Raw genomic sequence first — 14,017 nt, forward strand, 5'->3', positions numbered from 1 at the left:
TTACTTTTAGTTGAGTTGTTGGATATAAGTTATTGGATATAAATGATTGAAACTGTAATATTCTTAATAAACTGGACTTCCTGTTAGTGTATCTAGAGAGACTTTCTTTTGGGAGAAAAAAAGCTAAGACTTGCATTTAGCTTTTGAAATTGTCAGTTTATTCTTCTTTCAAAGTACTTCATAATCCCAATTTGCTGGGTTTATTTAAACATTACTTTTTTTAGGAAAAGGAGAAAGAAAGTAATAGTATAGTCACCTATATACAATTCTGAGAAATATGTGAATGAAATTACATTTTTTTTAATTGTTCAAAGAATAAAACTGTACACAACCTGATTTCTTCCATGTACCACTGGAGATGAAAACTTCAAAGAATGTTTTGTATGTGTTCTCTTAACAGATGTACCTCACTTATTTCTGTCACATAGTAGGAACCCTGAGAGCCTTACTCAGAGCTCCTCTCTCTCATGTTATGAACGCTTTGTACGAGGTTCTGAGTATCCTGTATTACTTTCAGAGACCGAGGTGCTCTAAGGACGTAACAGGTGCTCTGTGAGATACTGAGATACAATTCCCAGTTGTTTTACAAATTCTTATTCACAGAAATTATTGAAAAAAATCGAAGCATATACTCCTGAATAAGAATGACAAGATGCCTTCAGAGCTTTGTAACTATGTATATCGGTCTTTCCAAATTTAGTATCTTTTTTTCTGTCACCAATGTGACACCAACGATTGCAGAGTTTTGGGATGAACGTAATTTTTCAGTCTGGTACATGATGCTTTTAAAGTGCTTATTTAAATATTGAGTGCCTCTTGTTTGAAATGTGATAGTCTTTCCCTTTCTTCTCTCCCTCACTTTTGAAAGACAAGTTTAAATGCTACACAAAACTTAAGGCAAATTTAGCATCCAGAATTGTCTATTGGTGCTGTAACATATTAAATAATTCAAGCAACAAGAAAATGATTTGAAAATCTAACTCACTCCTTCCTTATGGAATGTTAGTTTCTAAATTGTTCTTTTGTAATTTTTGTTATTTTAATTAATCTAATGAATTATTCATCCCTTAATCAGTGTTATGAAGAAGCTCAATATTCTGCCTGCTTGGTGGCAGGCCCTGGTTCTTTATTTTCGCAGAAGTGAATCCTATGGCCCTGCTGCTTGGCTAAGAAATGTCGGAGATGTGATCAATGAGAAAAATCAGCTTCAAATTCTATTAAAGCTATACCCATTTAGGAAAGATGTAATCATTCCTTGTCCAGGATTTTTAAAATAAATTGCTGTTAAAAGTCAGCTGATACACAGATACACAACGTCCTATACATTCAAGCAGAAGGGCAAAATTTACATGTATATCCATGTTTCTTGCACAGGTAAAGTGATTTGACATATCAGTCACCACCAAACATGGGTCTCCAGAACCATGCTTCTTTCTTTTACAGTCTGATAGCTAGTTTTCCACTCTCTCTTCCAACTCCATGCTCACATTGCTAGTTCTTGACTTTCTTTTCTATTTTCCAGCTAATTTACTACTCATTCCCTTGTTTCAAAATAAATTAATCTCTTGTGTCCAGTGACTAGTAGTACAACTGATTTGCCAGTGTCCAGGCCATGACAAAGACAAGTTAGATGGGTCAATTTTATTGCACTGAATGCAAGTCAACAATTTGTCAGACGCGCGTCAAATTCTATGTTCTCTCTGGTTTTCAGTCATTAATGCGTTCTCATATGTAAAGCTGACGTGCAGTAATTCATTTTATTCACTATTGCTTCTAAGGATCTAAAATGTAGCCTGCAAGAGGCACAGCAGCTATCTTAGACTATATCTAGTACAATTTTGTCTGGGAAACGCACAGTTTTACACTGGCTGGGTATTATATTATTTTTCCAACTTAAAAATATTCCCCAAATATATTGTATTAGATAATCTGCCTTCTAGTACAGTTCCTCAGGACAGCACTTAAGTATAGAAGAAGTGATTTTTAGGGAGATGGTTTTAGAAAAAGGCAATTTTTGCAAAGCTTTTTTTTTCTCCCTCCCCTGTTGGTTTTTATGGCACTTATGAATGAATTTGCAGAGAAGATTTTATAGATCTCTGGAAGTTTCAATGGTTTTAATTTGTACTATTCAGCATTTCTGCTGTTACCAAGACTAAGTAATTTGTGGGGAGGCTTTCTTTTTTTTGAAAATGGAGTAAATGTCTCAGTTTCTTCATTCAGAAAATGTTGTATACATTTTTTTTCTTGCTATTCTGTATCTCTCTTATTTTTACAATAGTTTGTGTTCGCTTTTACAGGTACTACTAATATATTGGCCCACACTCTCTATGGTATTAAGCATGCAGTGACTGCAACATTGCACATTGTCATGGGTAAATATTTTTACATCCATTATCAGACTTTAAATAATGAAGCAGCATTTAGAAGTTTGCCATAACCAGTGGTTTAATAAAGGCATTCCATTATGCTATATCACTGTAAACTATATTGTAAGACTTTTAAACCCAAATTATTCTATCCTGATTTACAGTGTACTGGCAAGGTTATGATTCTTTGAATATAGTTTAGTAGGAAAAGTTGTGAACCTCATCTTCTGATAACTAAAATCCATCATGGAATAATGTCTGATTTTGGCATTCACGCCCTATTACCGATGTTCTTTTAAGGCAAAAAGTAACCTTTTCCAGGCTTGATTGTGTGAATAGTGTTACTCTCTGTGTGTTATGCAATGATTGGTTGCATAATCACTTGATGATTTTAATTTAAGGTACCTGCTGAAGATAATAGGAAAATATACAATACTTTCAGCTTGAGGAGGTGGTTAGGATTGGACTTTTCAGGAAAGTAGTCATATTTCTGAGAAAGTAGCATTCACCGTTTTAGCTCCCTGTGCATTTCTTTTAAATACTAACAGTTTCCATAAGAAAGCTTTATTAGCAGAAAAAACTATCACTTGCCATTTGGTCTGCACAATAAATAGGTTTTTGAATGTGAAAATGTAATTATGCTAAAAGGAAAAATTAGGTTGCTTGTGCAAACCTATTAAGAAATAGCAAATACTTAGTTGAGCAATGTTAAGATTCCTCTCAAAACAATGTTTCTTTAGGATACATTTTTTTTTAAATAAAAAAAAGGGAATAATGGAGAAGGTCCATCTTGAGTATCTATTTTCTAGACCTTGCAGTCAGCAGTGGAAGAGACTTTGCTCTGTTTCTTAGATAGTAATACCCAACGCTTTACAGGCAAAATCTAAAACTGTCTTTTTTAATCAGGGACACTCAATCTAATGGAAACCACCCAGGTTCTATTACAGAAAAAAATTATATACCTGGTCTTGAACAGAATTAGATGTCTAAATTCTCTAACTGTAAACATAAATACATTTAAAACCTACATTTAAGAGCTCCCGTATCTCCTCCAGTACAATGTTCAGTCATTACAAATATTTGGTGAAATGGTTGCAAATATTTATGTAGCATTATTCCATTTTCTTTGATACTAATTGTTGAAAATTTGAATAGAATTAAGAGTCAGACCCTTTGCAGCCTGATGAAGTAGCTGAATTTTTGCCACAACCATTTTAACATTTTGAAGCATCTGAATGTTGTTCTCTGAAATGACTATTTCTATAGAGTCTTAATTATATCTAGCTTGATTCTGGTTTCCATTAGTAAAACTTGACTTCCTAAAGAAAGAAGAGTCTGGAGTTTTTTCCCCACTGCTAAAATAGGTGAAAAAGAAATGGTAGGTTGTATTCTGTTTGAAATACAGCTGTTATTTGTCATTTCTGATCTTTATCTTTGGAATTTTAGGACATATTCAACCAGTAGATGTCTGTACTTTCAGTACTCCAAGCAAGCTTTTGCGGTTTGGGTTCTCAGCTATGTTTGGTTTTGGTGCAAGGACGCTAGCTTTGGCTGAAAAACACCGTTGGATGCCCTCCAACCAGCGGAAGGATTTTGCTTTTATCAAAGCACTGGCAGATCTCAAGTATGCCATGAGCTGTTATATGTTTCTAGTATTTCTCATTTTCTTGAGGAAAATGCAATAATTAATGTGGTAAAAATATAGACAACAGTAGTCTAGCTATCTTGACTTCTTAATTGCAGACAGATTTAACTAAGATGTGATGTATATTCCTCTTACAAGTTAAAGAAGAGGTAAATTCTGTATATTCAGCATCTCCTTAAAATCGTCCTAACTTGGATAAAAGTCTGTCTAGCAGTCAGAATATTTGCTTACATGATGATAGTAAATATCAATACTTTTCTAGGCCAGAGGAATGTGAATTATCATTTCTACCTCTACAAATTCCACAGGAAGACTCTCATGAGAATGACAAGTAAGTAAAACTGAGCCAAACAACTCCAAAGCTACAAAAATGTGTCTTTGAAGATAAAATTGTACAAATTCTTAATTTTGTTCAAATTTGATCATCAGGTAAACCAATCTTTATTAAAAAAAAAAGATTTATTTTGACAACTGCAAACTCGTACGCTTTGTAAAACGTTCCCTATAGAGGATTTGTTACAAAGCAGTCTTCCACTCACTATTACTGGCTTGTTCAGTTCCGTTAATCTTTTCTTCCATTGAGATCTTACTTTTTTCCTAAAGTAGATGTTGCTTAAATGTGCTAAAATGACTTTAAATTATTTCACCTACATGTTTCCACCTTTTTAGAAAGAAGAACGAGAAAATTAAAAAAAAGGGTGAGTTTTTGCTTTTGTGATTATTTAAAAGCAAACTGTGGCCGGTTAAACTGGAGTAATATAGAATTACTCTGTTATATTTAGGTAGCAAGGATCAATGGCACAAAATTCAGGGTCACTTCCTGAATGTGAGCATTATGGCAATCCCTTGTCTCTGTTCAATGGCACCAAGAGGCTTGGCACCTAATACGAGGTCAGTAGGGGTTTAGAGAATTAGTCATGTCTATAAATTCTGATATCTTACCTTAAGACCTTGGCTTTTCCGAGAATACAAGCCTGTGTTTAGGTAGTCTGGACCCTCTGGAATGGGGGAGGGAGCACGGACTGCAGCAGACTCGATAATCCCAGGAACTGTAATCAGTTTTTGAATCAGGCAAAGAAGGTCAAGCAGTCTAACTAGAATAATGAGTGGATAATTGCTGTGACTAAATTAGTTGGCGAGTCTGACTTAAGTAGTAGTCATCGAGCAGTCATCTGTCATAGGATTTGGCTATATGTAGAAACTTCTTTCTTGGCTTTTATTTTTTCAAATATAAAGGTGCCCCTCATCTTCTGCTTTACAGCCAGCAAAAATCAAGTATGAATCTTTCTCCTGGTATGAAGAACTGATATTCACACTTTTTTTTTTTTTTTTCTTCTTTTTTTTTTTTCTCTCTGAACTTGGGAAATGCAGCTTCTACATGTAGGGTTTTGGGAAACAAATGAGTATGTAATCTGGTTGTTGACATTGACTCATTTTGCATTTAGCTCATTGTTGAGAGCGTGTTTTGGGGTGATCCAAACAGTTATCGGGTGATAAATATTTGTACTTGATGTATCCAGCTGACAATTAAGCAGAACAGCAAGTACAAACTTTGTAGCTGTACATGAAATACAACACGGTCCCTCGAAAATGAATGCAGAAACTCATATATATATGTGTGTGTGTGCATCTATTAAAAAAAAAAAAAACAAAACTTGGGGAAGTTTATGGAATAAGTCTGTTTTGTTTCATTTGATTATCATTAGGTGAAAATAGATGTGCCTTAGAATTGATCAGGTGTTTTTCTTCAAAATTACTGGCTGATCTGGTAGAATTTTACTTCTTGGAAGCAATGTAGAAACAAATGGTTTTCACGAAACTCTTATTGAGAAGTTTTCTTTGCTGCAGGGGTCCTGCTAAGCCTCGTATACCTCAAGATAGTGCCCTGATGCTGTTCCCTCTTAGGAACTTACTCTGCTCAGCATTTAGTGTGTTATATACCAGTCAGTAGAAAAATTCTGACAAGAATTGAAGAAATTAGTCTTTTTTTAAGCTTCGCTTTCTCTTTCCATCTGTTCTGGCACCTGTTTCTCAGTGACAGGGAACTTTATGACAACTCCATGCAATTATTGCAGGTTTGAATGAGCCTGTTTCTCCCACAGTGTAGTTGCTCAGTGGGTCTCCCTGTCCTTTCATGTAAGGACATCTTTTTTTTCCCCTCTCTTTTTAAAAATAATCTTAGGAGTGCAGTCAGCTAGTAGGGTAGGAAGACTAGGCTCTTCAGACAGTTGCTTCATTTCTCATGGTGAATAGCATCGTGACTGTAAGGCTTTGCAATATGAGAAACATAAACGTTGCACTAATTGTTAGAGACTCAAGACTCACTATGGAAGTGCCAGCTAAACTCAGCTAGGTTTCTTCACTCTGTCCTATTTTCCCCAAGAGGTTTTTGCCATATGAAGACATTTGAAGTGGAATGAAAGCTTTGACTGCTGCCTGTAACTCTAGTTATGCTAGTCTAAATTTGCAGAAACATGTCAAGATACGTTTAACTGTCTGCACTATTTGAGCCATGTGGGACATCTGTTTCTCACAGCATAGGTGGTGTGCTTCGGTGCAGATCGGCCTTTCAAGAGAATTAATGAGAATTCTAAGTCATCTCTGAAGATAAAAGGCCATAGTGCCGAATGCATTGCCCAGTAGCCTGCTGCGCCCTTTTATTGCAGCAAATATGATAAGGAGGCAACTTTTTCAATGTCACCATGACTGTTTTCTAAATCAGCGAAGTAATGCTACGCCAGGTGACTTGTTTAATGGTTATGTAAAAATTATCTATCTCCCTCGATTGTGCTGTATCGTAGCCTGAGAACGTTCCAGATGCAGTCGTTCAGTAGTCAGAGAACTATGAGTGGGGAGAGATCTGTGGTGGTGGGCTGGAAGTATTTTTTTGTAAACATTCTTAACATATTTTCCAAGCATACATGCTGAATAAATACATCTATATATACATATGTATGCATATATATTCAGAAGATATGAAATACATCATCTATATGTAAAATACAATCTCAGCAGTCATCGTCATGTTCATTAGATACTCTTGTTGAACATTGATTTGTCTCTATGACTTAGACGTGATTGCATTGAGATTCAGGTTGTTAGCTTCTGTGACAAGGTACAGTTGTGTTAAGGAATCTGTGGATTGATGCTAGCTCATTGTCTGACCCAAATTCTCAAAGATGCTAAAATAACAATGGTGACTGCGTACTTAGGCCCATTGAGTACCTGCACTGTACGGTTTCTTCTTGATTAATGTCTAGTATATGACTGTTTTATCTGGTACAAAATTCCCTTCATTTTTTAACTTCTATGTGCTTTGTGAAATGTGTAAGTAGAACTGTACTGAGAATTGCTACGAGAGTTTGAATATCAGCATAGTTGAAGCTCAGGATCTATGTTAGGCCAGCATGAGTGTTAATGGCGGAGGTGAAGGAACCCATCTGCACTGGGTTATACGATGGGGATGTGCTTGTGTGCATCATGGCGATGGTTTCTTGGTAAAGCTCTGCCTCACAACATTTGTGGTAATCATTATACTTCGTTGGAGAGAAAAGCATAAAGATAAATTTGTGATCCCTGACATTTAAAAATCATCTGTTAAGTAGAAAAGCAGGTTTTTTTTTTTTTTAAATTACATGTATTATGTTCAATAAATTCTACATATTGATAAGGGAGTACAATTTTATTATTACAGTGTGTGTTATAAATATACAGGTGCTAAATAACCTCAATCGCCTAGTTTATATTGATCTATAGAGGGTGGGGTGGGGTTTTTATTTGGCAAAAAGAGTTAAAAAAATATTGAGACTCTTCTATTAATTTACTCTGGGTAGCTGCTTTTTTTTTTTTTTTTTTTTTTGAAATCTAGACTTTCAAAGAGCCTATTAAACTTCAAAAGTAATGAATTTACTTTTGTGAACTAAGTTGGTCTGCTTTTCAGGTTGAATAATGGAAGCATGGCTCTTATTGTTGTACAAAATACTTCTCGAACAGAGTTTATAAAACATCTGAAAAGATACGCCAGCGTAAAAAATCAGGTACTGTTAATTTCTTTCTGGTGATTATAAAAAGAACAGTTAATTGTGAGGGTAGACATGCTGTAAGAGTTAATGTTAGCATCCTCATAAGGAGACTTAGCTTCCTGTCAGAATACATTAGTCCCCTTTTTATCTGATTTTTTTTTTTTTTAAAATCACTAGACTAATACCGATTAGCCTATTTCAGCCCATCTGTTGTGGTTTAAATTGTATTTGTGTTGTACCATAGTTTTATGGGTGTAAAGCCCTTTCACCACAATAACGGAAACGCACGCTACATTTAAATTTTGTGCAGTACAGAGATCAAAAGCACGGACTGGGGGGCATCATGCAACTCTGGGAGAAATAGGTAAAGTCCATAATTTCAGCATGTCACTGCATGCTATGCAGGTAGCAGCGGATTATGACCATTGATTTTTAGCAGGTATACATTCCATCTAGTTACGAATGTTTGCAGAACTGTATTTCAAATTTTGGTCATTATTCTGTCTTTGAAGAGAAAAACGAAGCATCCAAACACAGTGCCTTATTGCTGTCCTAAATACCCAATGCACAGCCTAAGCATACTGGTACTCCTTCAAATGTTTCAGGATTATGTGAAATCACTTTTACAAGAAGGTTTAGGTTTGAATTAGATAACCCTTCAACAGTCAAGAGAGTTTGAGGGAGAGGTGGGTGATAGTTCCATGTGACCACACTAACAAACAACAGCTGCATTTCAGAAATAATTTATGCTTTCCAGTTATGCTTTTCGAGGAAAGCTTTGCTTTTCTTTCTGCCTTTGTAGTTAGAAATTAGATGAGGAGATGTGGACCCTCCTTGAAACTTAAGGTGACCATTTACTGGAATTCTAACTAGCCTCATTTAGGACAGGATTACTGGTAAAGATGAAGGGAGCAGAGGAAAAAATCTGCTTGGACTTTCACATATTCTGAAAGCATGTGCCACTTTGGCGTGTGCAAAATATACCACCTCACCTGTAAACTGAGCAAGTCCGATATGGGAACGCAAATGGAACACTCCCATTTTTTCTGAGGCACTATCTAGGATAAAAATAGCATGTTAATCTATAAATGCTAGCTGGAATATATAATGCCTCATACGGTCAAAGCTAGAGTTAAGTGTTCCCATCTACTTAAGAAAAAAAAAAAAGCAAGCTTTTTAATTTCAAGTAATCCAGTTTGTTGCTAAGCTACCACATCTATCTTTCCATCTTCATTTAATATATCTATGTTTGGTTTAGTTCAATTTTCCCTTTGTTGAGACCTACACAGTTCAAGAAGTAAAAGTACAACCAAGGCTTAAAAGTGGGCTTGATGCCAAAGAAAATACATATTTGAATGCTGCTTCTGCAGAAGGAAATTACCCTTGGAATATAGATGGAGACTTAATGGAAGAAGCATCAGAAGTTCATGTTCGGTAAGGCTATCATGTTCATGGACTGTATACCTGTAACAGATTAGTACTGCAATCTTAAATGTAATACAGATGACACCAAACCTGGGTGTTGTAAATACTGTCGGAGCAGTACTTTTGTGTGCTTTTGTACACTGCACAGTCTGGCCTCTTTGCCGTTGTTTGGGCCTCTGCCCTGTTGCCTTGTGCCCATCTTTAGAAAGGTGTGTTATGACCCACTTGGCCTTTCCTTTCTGCTGCCTCATCAGCTTCCAGCTCCACTTCTTTCTGCCTGTTACTTTACTCTTTTGTTTCTTCGAGGAGAACAGAAGTAGAGAAAGGCCTGTGACTCCTGGGAGGAGCTCCTTTTGCGACAAGCAGTGTGTGTAACCTTAATAAAAACATATAGTTGTTCAATTGTGGGAAACTTAGTGCTGCTTGAGAATAGTCTCCGTATCTGGAATCAAAGAAAGAGGCTATGAATACATAGGGAAATAGGAGGATTATCGGTGGCATTAAAGGGGCTGTGGCACATTCTTCTGCAACACGCACAGGATTAGCGGAAGGCACAGAGCTCAGAGTAACAGTCTGGTATGTAAAGTAAAAGGCAGATCATGTTATAGGATATATAATTATGTACTTCTAAAGACGATCTTATAGGAATTGTCAAAATGTAATTCACCTGATTTTATTCCATATAGCAGTTCATACATTTGTTCTGTGCCCCCCCCCCCCCCCCCCCCCCAAGTGGCACACCCATTGCCTGAGTTAAGGGAATTGATAAACTTTGACTTCCTCACTTCACAGGGTGCATCCTCAACTTATTCATCTCTATGGAGTGAACACCGATGACCTGGAGAGTTCCCAAGCAACATGCAATTGCATATAGAAGGGACACGCTGCAAGTTCTCTATTAAAGAATCCTTTTCTCACCTCTATGCACAGCTTTCCAAGGTCCCAGTCTTTCACTCACTGAATTCAGTTGTTGTAGCAGAAGCTTAACTGGGATGTTTGTAATATTTCTGGTTTTAAATTTTTACCGAGATATATATTTTTATCAGGTTGTATTTAACTGTAAAGAAACTGTTAGGCTTACCAAGAAAAAATGAAAACTGATTATATTGGTCTCTTATAAATTTAGGGTTTGAGAAGTGTCCATCAGAATAGAAGAAACAATTTTTTTTTTCTTTAAAATTATTCTAGCTTTTGCAATAAATATAGTATGAGATACTTTTAAGTCTGCTGCTGCTATCCATGTCGTCAGGTAACTCAGTTCAAAGAGCGCTGGTGAGTGGAGGTGTGGCCACCTCATGCTGAAGAATGGTGGCAAAATATAGATTTATTTTTTTTAATCAAGTACTTCCATTTCTAGGTATCATTTTTAATGTTGCCTTAATGTACTTGCTTTCAAATCGTTTCTAGTCAAACAGTAATACAAAAGAATATGCTGATGTCCTTATACGGCTTTTCTTTGTTGAAATCTATTTTAGAGACTACTCTTTGTACAAAATAAATATTTTAAAATGTTTTATTGATCCTAGAACTGAAATGATATTCAGCATAGTTTTTGTTGTTGCCGAGAATAAAGTTATGATAAATAACTTAGAGTTGACTTAAATTTTTATGGCTTCCTTATAAGGCATAAACATAATTTTTATGAGTGTTTTTTTGGTAACTTATTAAATATTTAATACACTTATTTGAAATGACAGCAAATTAAAGACTATATTCTTTCTGGGAACTGGCTTTCTTTGAGATGATGAAAAGTAGCAGACTGAAACGTTTGTCTGTCTGCAGGACCACGGGGATAATGAATGTTTTCCTGTTCACTTGTCTATGAATCGTTCAGAAGGTGGCTGACAAATAATGGTGTGAAAGCTGCATTATCTTGTGGCTAGAATGAGTTGCTTTAAGTTCTTTTTTCAGTAAGCAGTCGAGTATAATGTGAAATCCAGTCATTTATGAGTTGGTTAAATCAAGGCCTTTACATGGGATCTATAGCTACTATATTTTATTCGATTTTAAATACTACTTCTGAAAAATTCTTACCTGCGATAAATATGCAAGACAAAGCAGCACTGCACCTAAAGTACTGCAAATGATTATTTGTCTCCTAAGAACAAGCTGTCACTTGTTGGAAATCTCATGCAGTTTCTGCGGGCAAACCTGGCCAGCAGTAAAGGCCAAATTCATAGAGAATCAAATGCCTGCTTTGTAGGCAATTATAGGAATCTTATAGCTGGTTTTGCTCTTTGCACTGGAGGTCGTGGCTGCAGAGTAGGATCAGAGTCACAGCATCCTTTGGGTGGACGGGGTCCCGTCAGGGCTCTTGCCCAACCTCCTGCTCGGAGCGGGTCCAGCTATGAGATCAGATCTGGGCGCTCAGGGCTTCATCCAGTCCAGCCTTGAAAGCTCCAAGGATGAATGGGAAGTATGCAATTTCCAAGGCAACATTATCACATGTACTGACTTACGTAAACTATTTCAAAGGGAAATAAAATGCTTTAGTTTCACTTCTTTGCATGGCTTGTACTAGAAAGAATGTTAATGCTTCTTCCAGTATTTGAGGTATATTTTTCACCATATGCTGTAATATCAAACTAATTTCTCTTCAAAGACATTTTGGTTAAAGTGCAAAAATTCACTAAAGCCATTTGGAAGATAAGCATTTTGTGTATATTTTCATTGAGTTGCAGGAAAATATTTCATTCTTCACATATTTTGATTTTTTAAAAAATATATACACATTCATTTGTCCTTACACTGCAGAAGATTTTGAGAGAGAAAATATACTTTAGAGTGATCCACATCTTTGGCATCAAATGAACTGAAAAGAAATTACAAAATGGTCCCCAATACCTTTAGAGTCTGCAGACAATGTGGCTTTTATGGCACCAAACATTCTATCAGCAAAAGTGCTTGTTTGTTGAAGGCACTCTGTATTGCTTTCGAGTCTCAGGCTAATTCCCGTATGATGATGCAGCTTCAAAATGTATGTACACATTACATTCATTTCTCCTTGCAGTTCAGAAAGACATCAAAGGCATGGCAAGAAAGGCCATATTGCATACTGCTGTTGCAATAAATTCAGCTATTGAAGAAGCTGTACCTTCTCCAGTTGTACTGGAGAGCAAAGAAACATTTTTTTTTTTGCCTGGATTGTACTATTTCACCAAAGCTAGGTGGCAGCGCAAACTTACCTAGCTGAAGAAACTTCCTGTAGTAGCAGAGCAGTGGTTTGAACCACGTTTCTATTCAGTCATTTGCCTTTCTGCTGAGTGGCTTCTGAGGATGCCTGTTTGGATGGTATTTATCTGAAAACTTCACAAGAACCCAGGCTAGCTCTCGAAATGACTTCCTTGTTAAGTACTTTCAGGTAAAGGGTGGCACATATAAAGATAAAATTTGGCCCAGTAAGGTTGGCATTTGGGAGTCTTTTGGGTATGGGTTTCTCTGTTTTGTCATCATGTGAAGTCTTTGCTCTGACTCCCCCTTTGACCTTCCTGGTCCTGGCTTGCCTGGGTCCCTAAGTCTCTGCAAGTGTTGTGGCTGTGCCTGTGAAGCCAAAGCTTGTGAGGTGACCTTCAGAAGCCCAAGAGAGCTTCTGATAGCTGTTTTCTGTCCGTGCACTCTACTTACAGTCCTTCTAGTGGTTTAAGCTAATTTACCCTTGTCAAACTGCCAAATCAAGATGAGGGAGGATTTCTTCTTGAATGTCTAATCAAAAGATTATTGAAACTTGAAAATGAAGAGAAGTAACTCATGCTAACATGTTTGAGATCTTATTTTCCAGGATTGGCCAAACGTTATTACTTTCTAAAAATTCTTCTTTCCGGTAGGTAATTCTTCTTCTGTTTATCATCTTTAGTGTTCTGTCTGTTTGAAACCAAATATACACATGGCATTTCAAATATTACCGAGAGACTTCAAAACAACCTGTTTTACCACTTTCATAGTGAGCTTAAGACCAGTTTTCTTGTCACTGATGTTTCTCCTGTGAATTAACCTGAATCTTAAATTCTTCATTTTAAAATCAAACATTTATTTGTCATCTTTGTTCCCATTTGTAAAACTCCAGCTGTCTCTTCTGTCTTGAGGGACCGGTTTGTATTGCCTTTTGAAAAAGCCAATCTGAAATACATAATTTTGGAATCTGTTGTCAGCAAATCTTTGTTATCTAAACTGCAAAAGATGAACTAAAATAAAATGCATATATATGGTGTTTATGAACAACGGTATTTGCCATTGCGTTGTCATACCAAGTAATCGAGTGTTACTCATCAATCAAAAAAGGGAGTTTGCTTTTTCTTTTACTTTTTGGGAGGCCAATACACTGCTGCAATGAGTAAGGGCTTGTGAACTATAACAGTCCACAGAATCCAGTATTTTTTTAAATGTGAAATGGTAATAAAAACTTCCTGTTAAATTTGTTTCATTTCTACGCTTCCCTGAGAAAAACGATGGATGGAGAAAGTCTCCATGTAGGTAAAGAAGTTAACAATCTCTTAATCACTTGTCAGACAAGCTGCTTCCTTCATAGTTTTCTTTTTTACTTATGCACAGGATTTTTTTAG

At 36.3% G+C, this 14,017-nt stretch overlaps 2 protein-coding genes across 3 annotated transcripts in view; one reads left to right on the forward strand and one right to left on the reverse strand.

The window, feature by feature from the left end:
- CERKL (CERK like autophagy regulator) overlaps window positions 1–10,332 on the forward strand; it is a gene marked incomplete at both ends in the record, with an annotated part of 58,164 nt that extends 47,832 nt beyond the window's left edge. The window contains 8 exons of the mRNA XM_082312796.1: window positions 2,298–2,372; window positions 3,813–3,990; window positions 4,274–4,342; window positions 4,681–4,709; window positions 4,794–4,902; window positions 7,952–8,048; window positions 9,292–9,467; window positions 10,251–10,332. Coding sequence (XP_082168922.1) covers window positions 2,298–2,372; window positions 3,813–3,990; window positions 4,274–4,342; window positions 4,681–4,709; window positions 4,794–4,902; window positions 7,952–8,048; window positions 9,292–9,467; window positions 10,251–10,332 — 815 coding nt within the window. The remainder of the gene's footprint in view (window positions 1–2,297; window positions 2,373–3,812; window positions 3,991–4,273; window positions 4,343–4,680; window positions 4,710–4,793; window positions 4,903–7,951; window positions 8,049–9,291; window positions 9,468–10,250) is intronic.
- ITGA4 (integrin subunit alpha 4) overlaps window positions 9,792–14,017 on the reverse strand; it is a 41,956-nt gene continuing 37,730 nt past the window's right edge. The window contains exons 28-29 of one of the 2 annotated variants that reach the window (XR_014228259.1): window positions 12,644–13,574; window positions 9,792–9,900 (exon numbers count right to left, since the gene is read on the reverse strand). Coding sequence is in view for 1 of the 2 variants with exons in the window: in XM_082312795.1 (XP_082168921.1) it covers window positions 13,485–13,574 (90 nt within the window). In the remaining variant the exon portion in view is untranslated. Of the gene's footprint in view, window positions 9,901–10,498; window positions 13,575–14,017 lie in introns of those variants that run through there. The other variant, XM_082312795.1, reaches the window with a different exon arrangement.

The sequence above is a fragment of the Platalea leucorodia genome, assembly GCF_965183815.1.
Source record: "Platalea leucorodia genome assembly, chromosome: 5".
In the NCBI taxonomy this organism is placed as follows: domain Eukaryota; kingdom Metazoa; phylum Chordata; class Aves; order Pelecaniformes; family Threskiornithidae; genus Platalea; species Platalea leucorodia.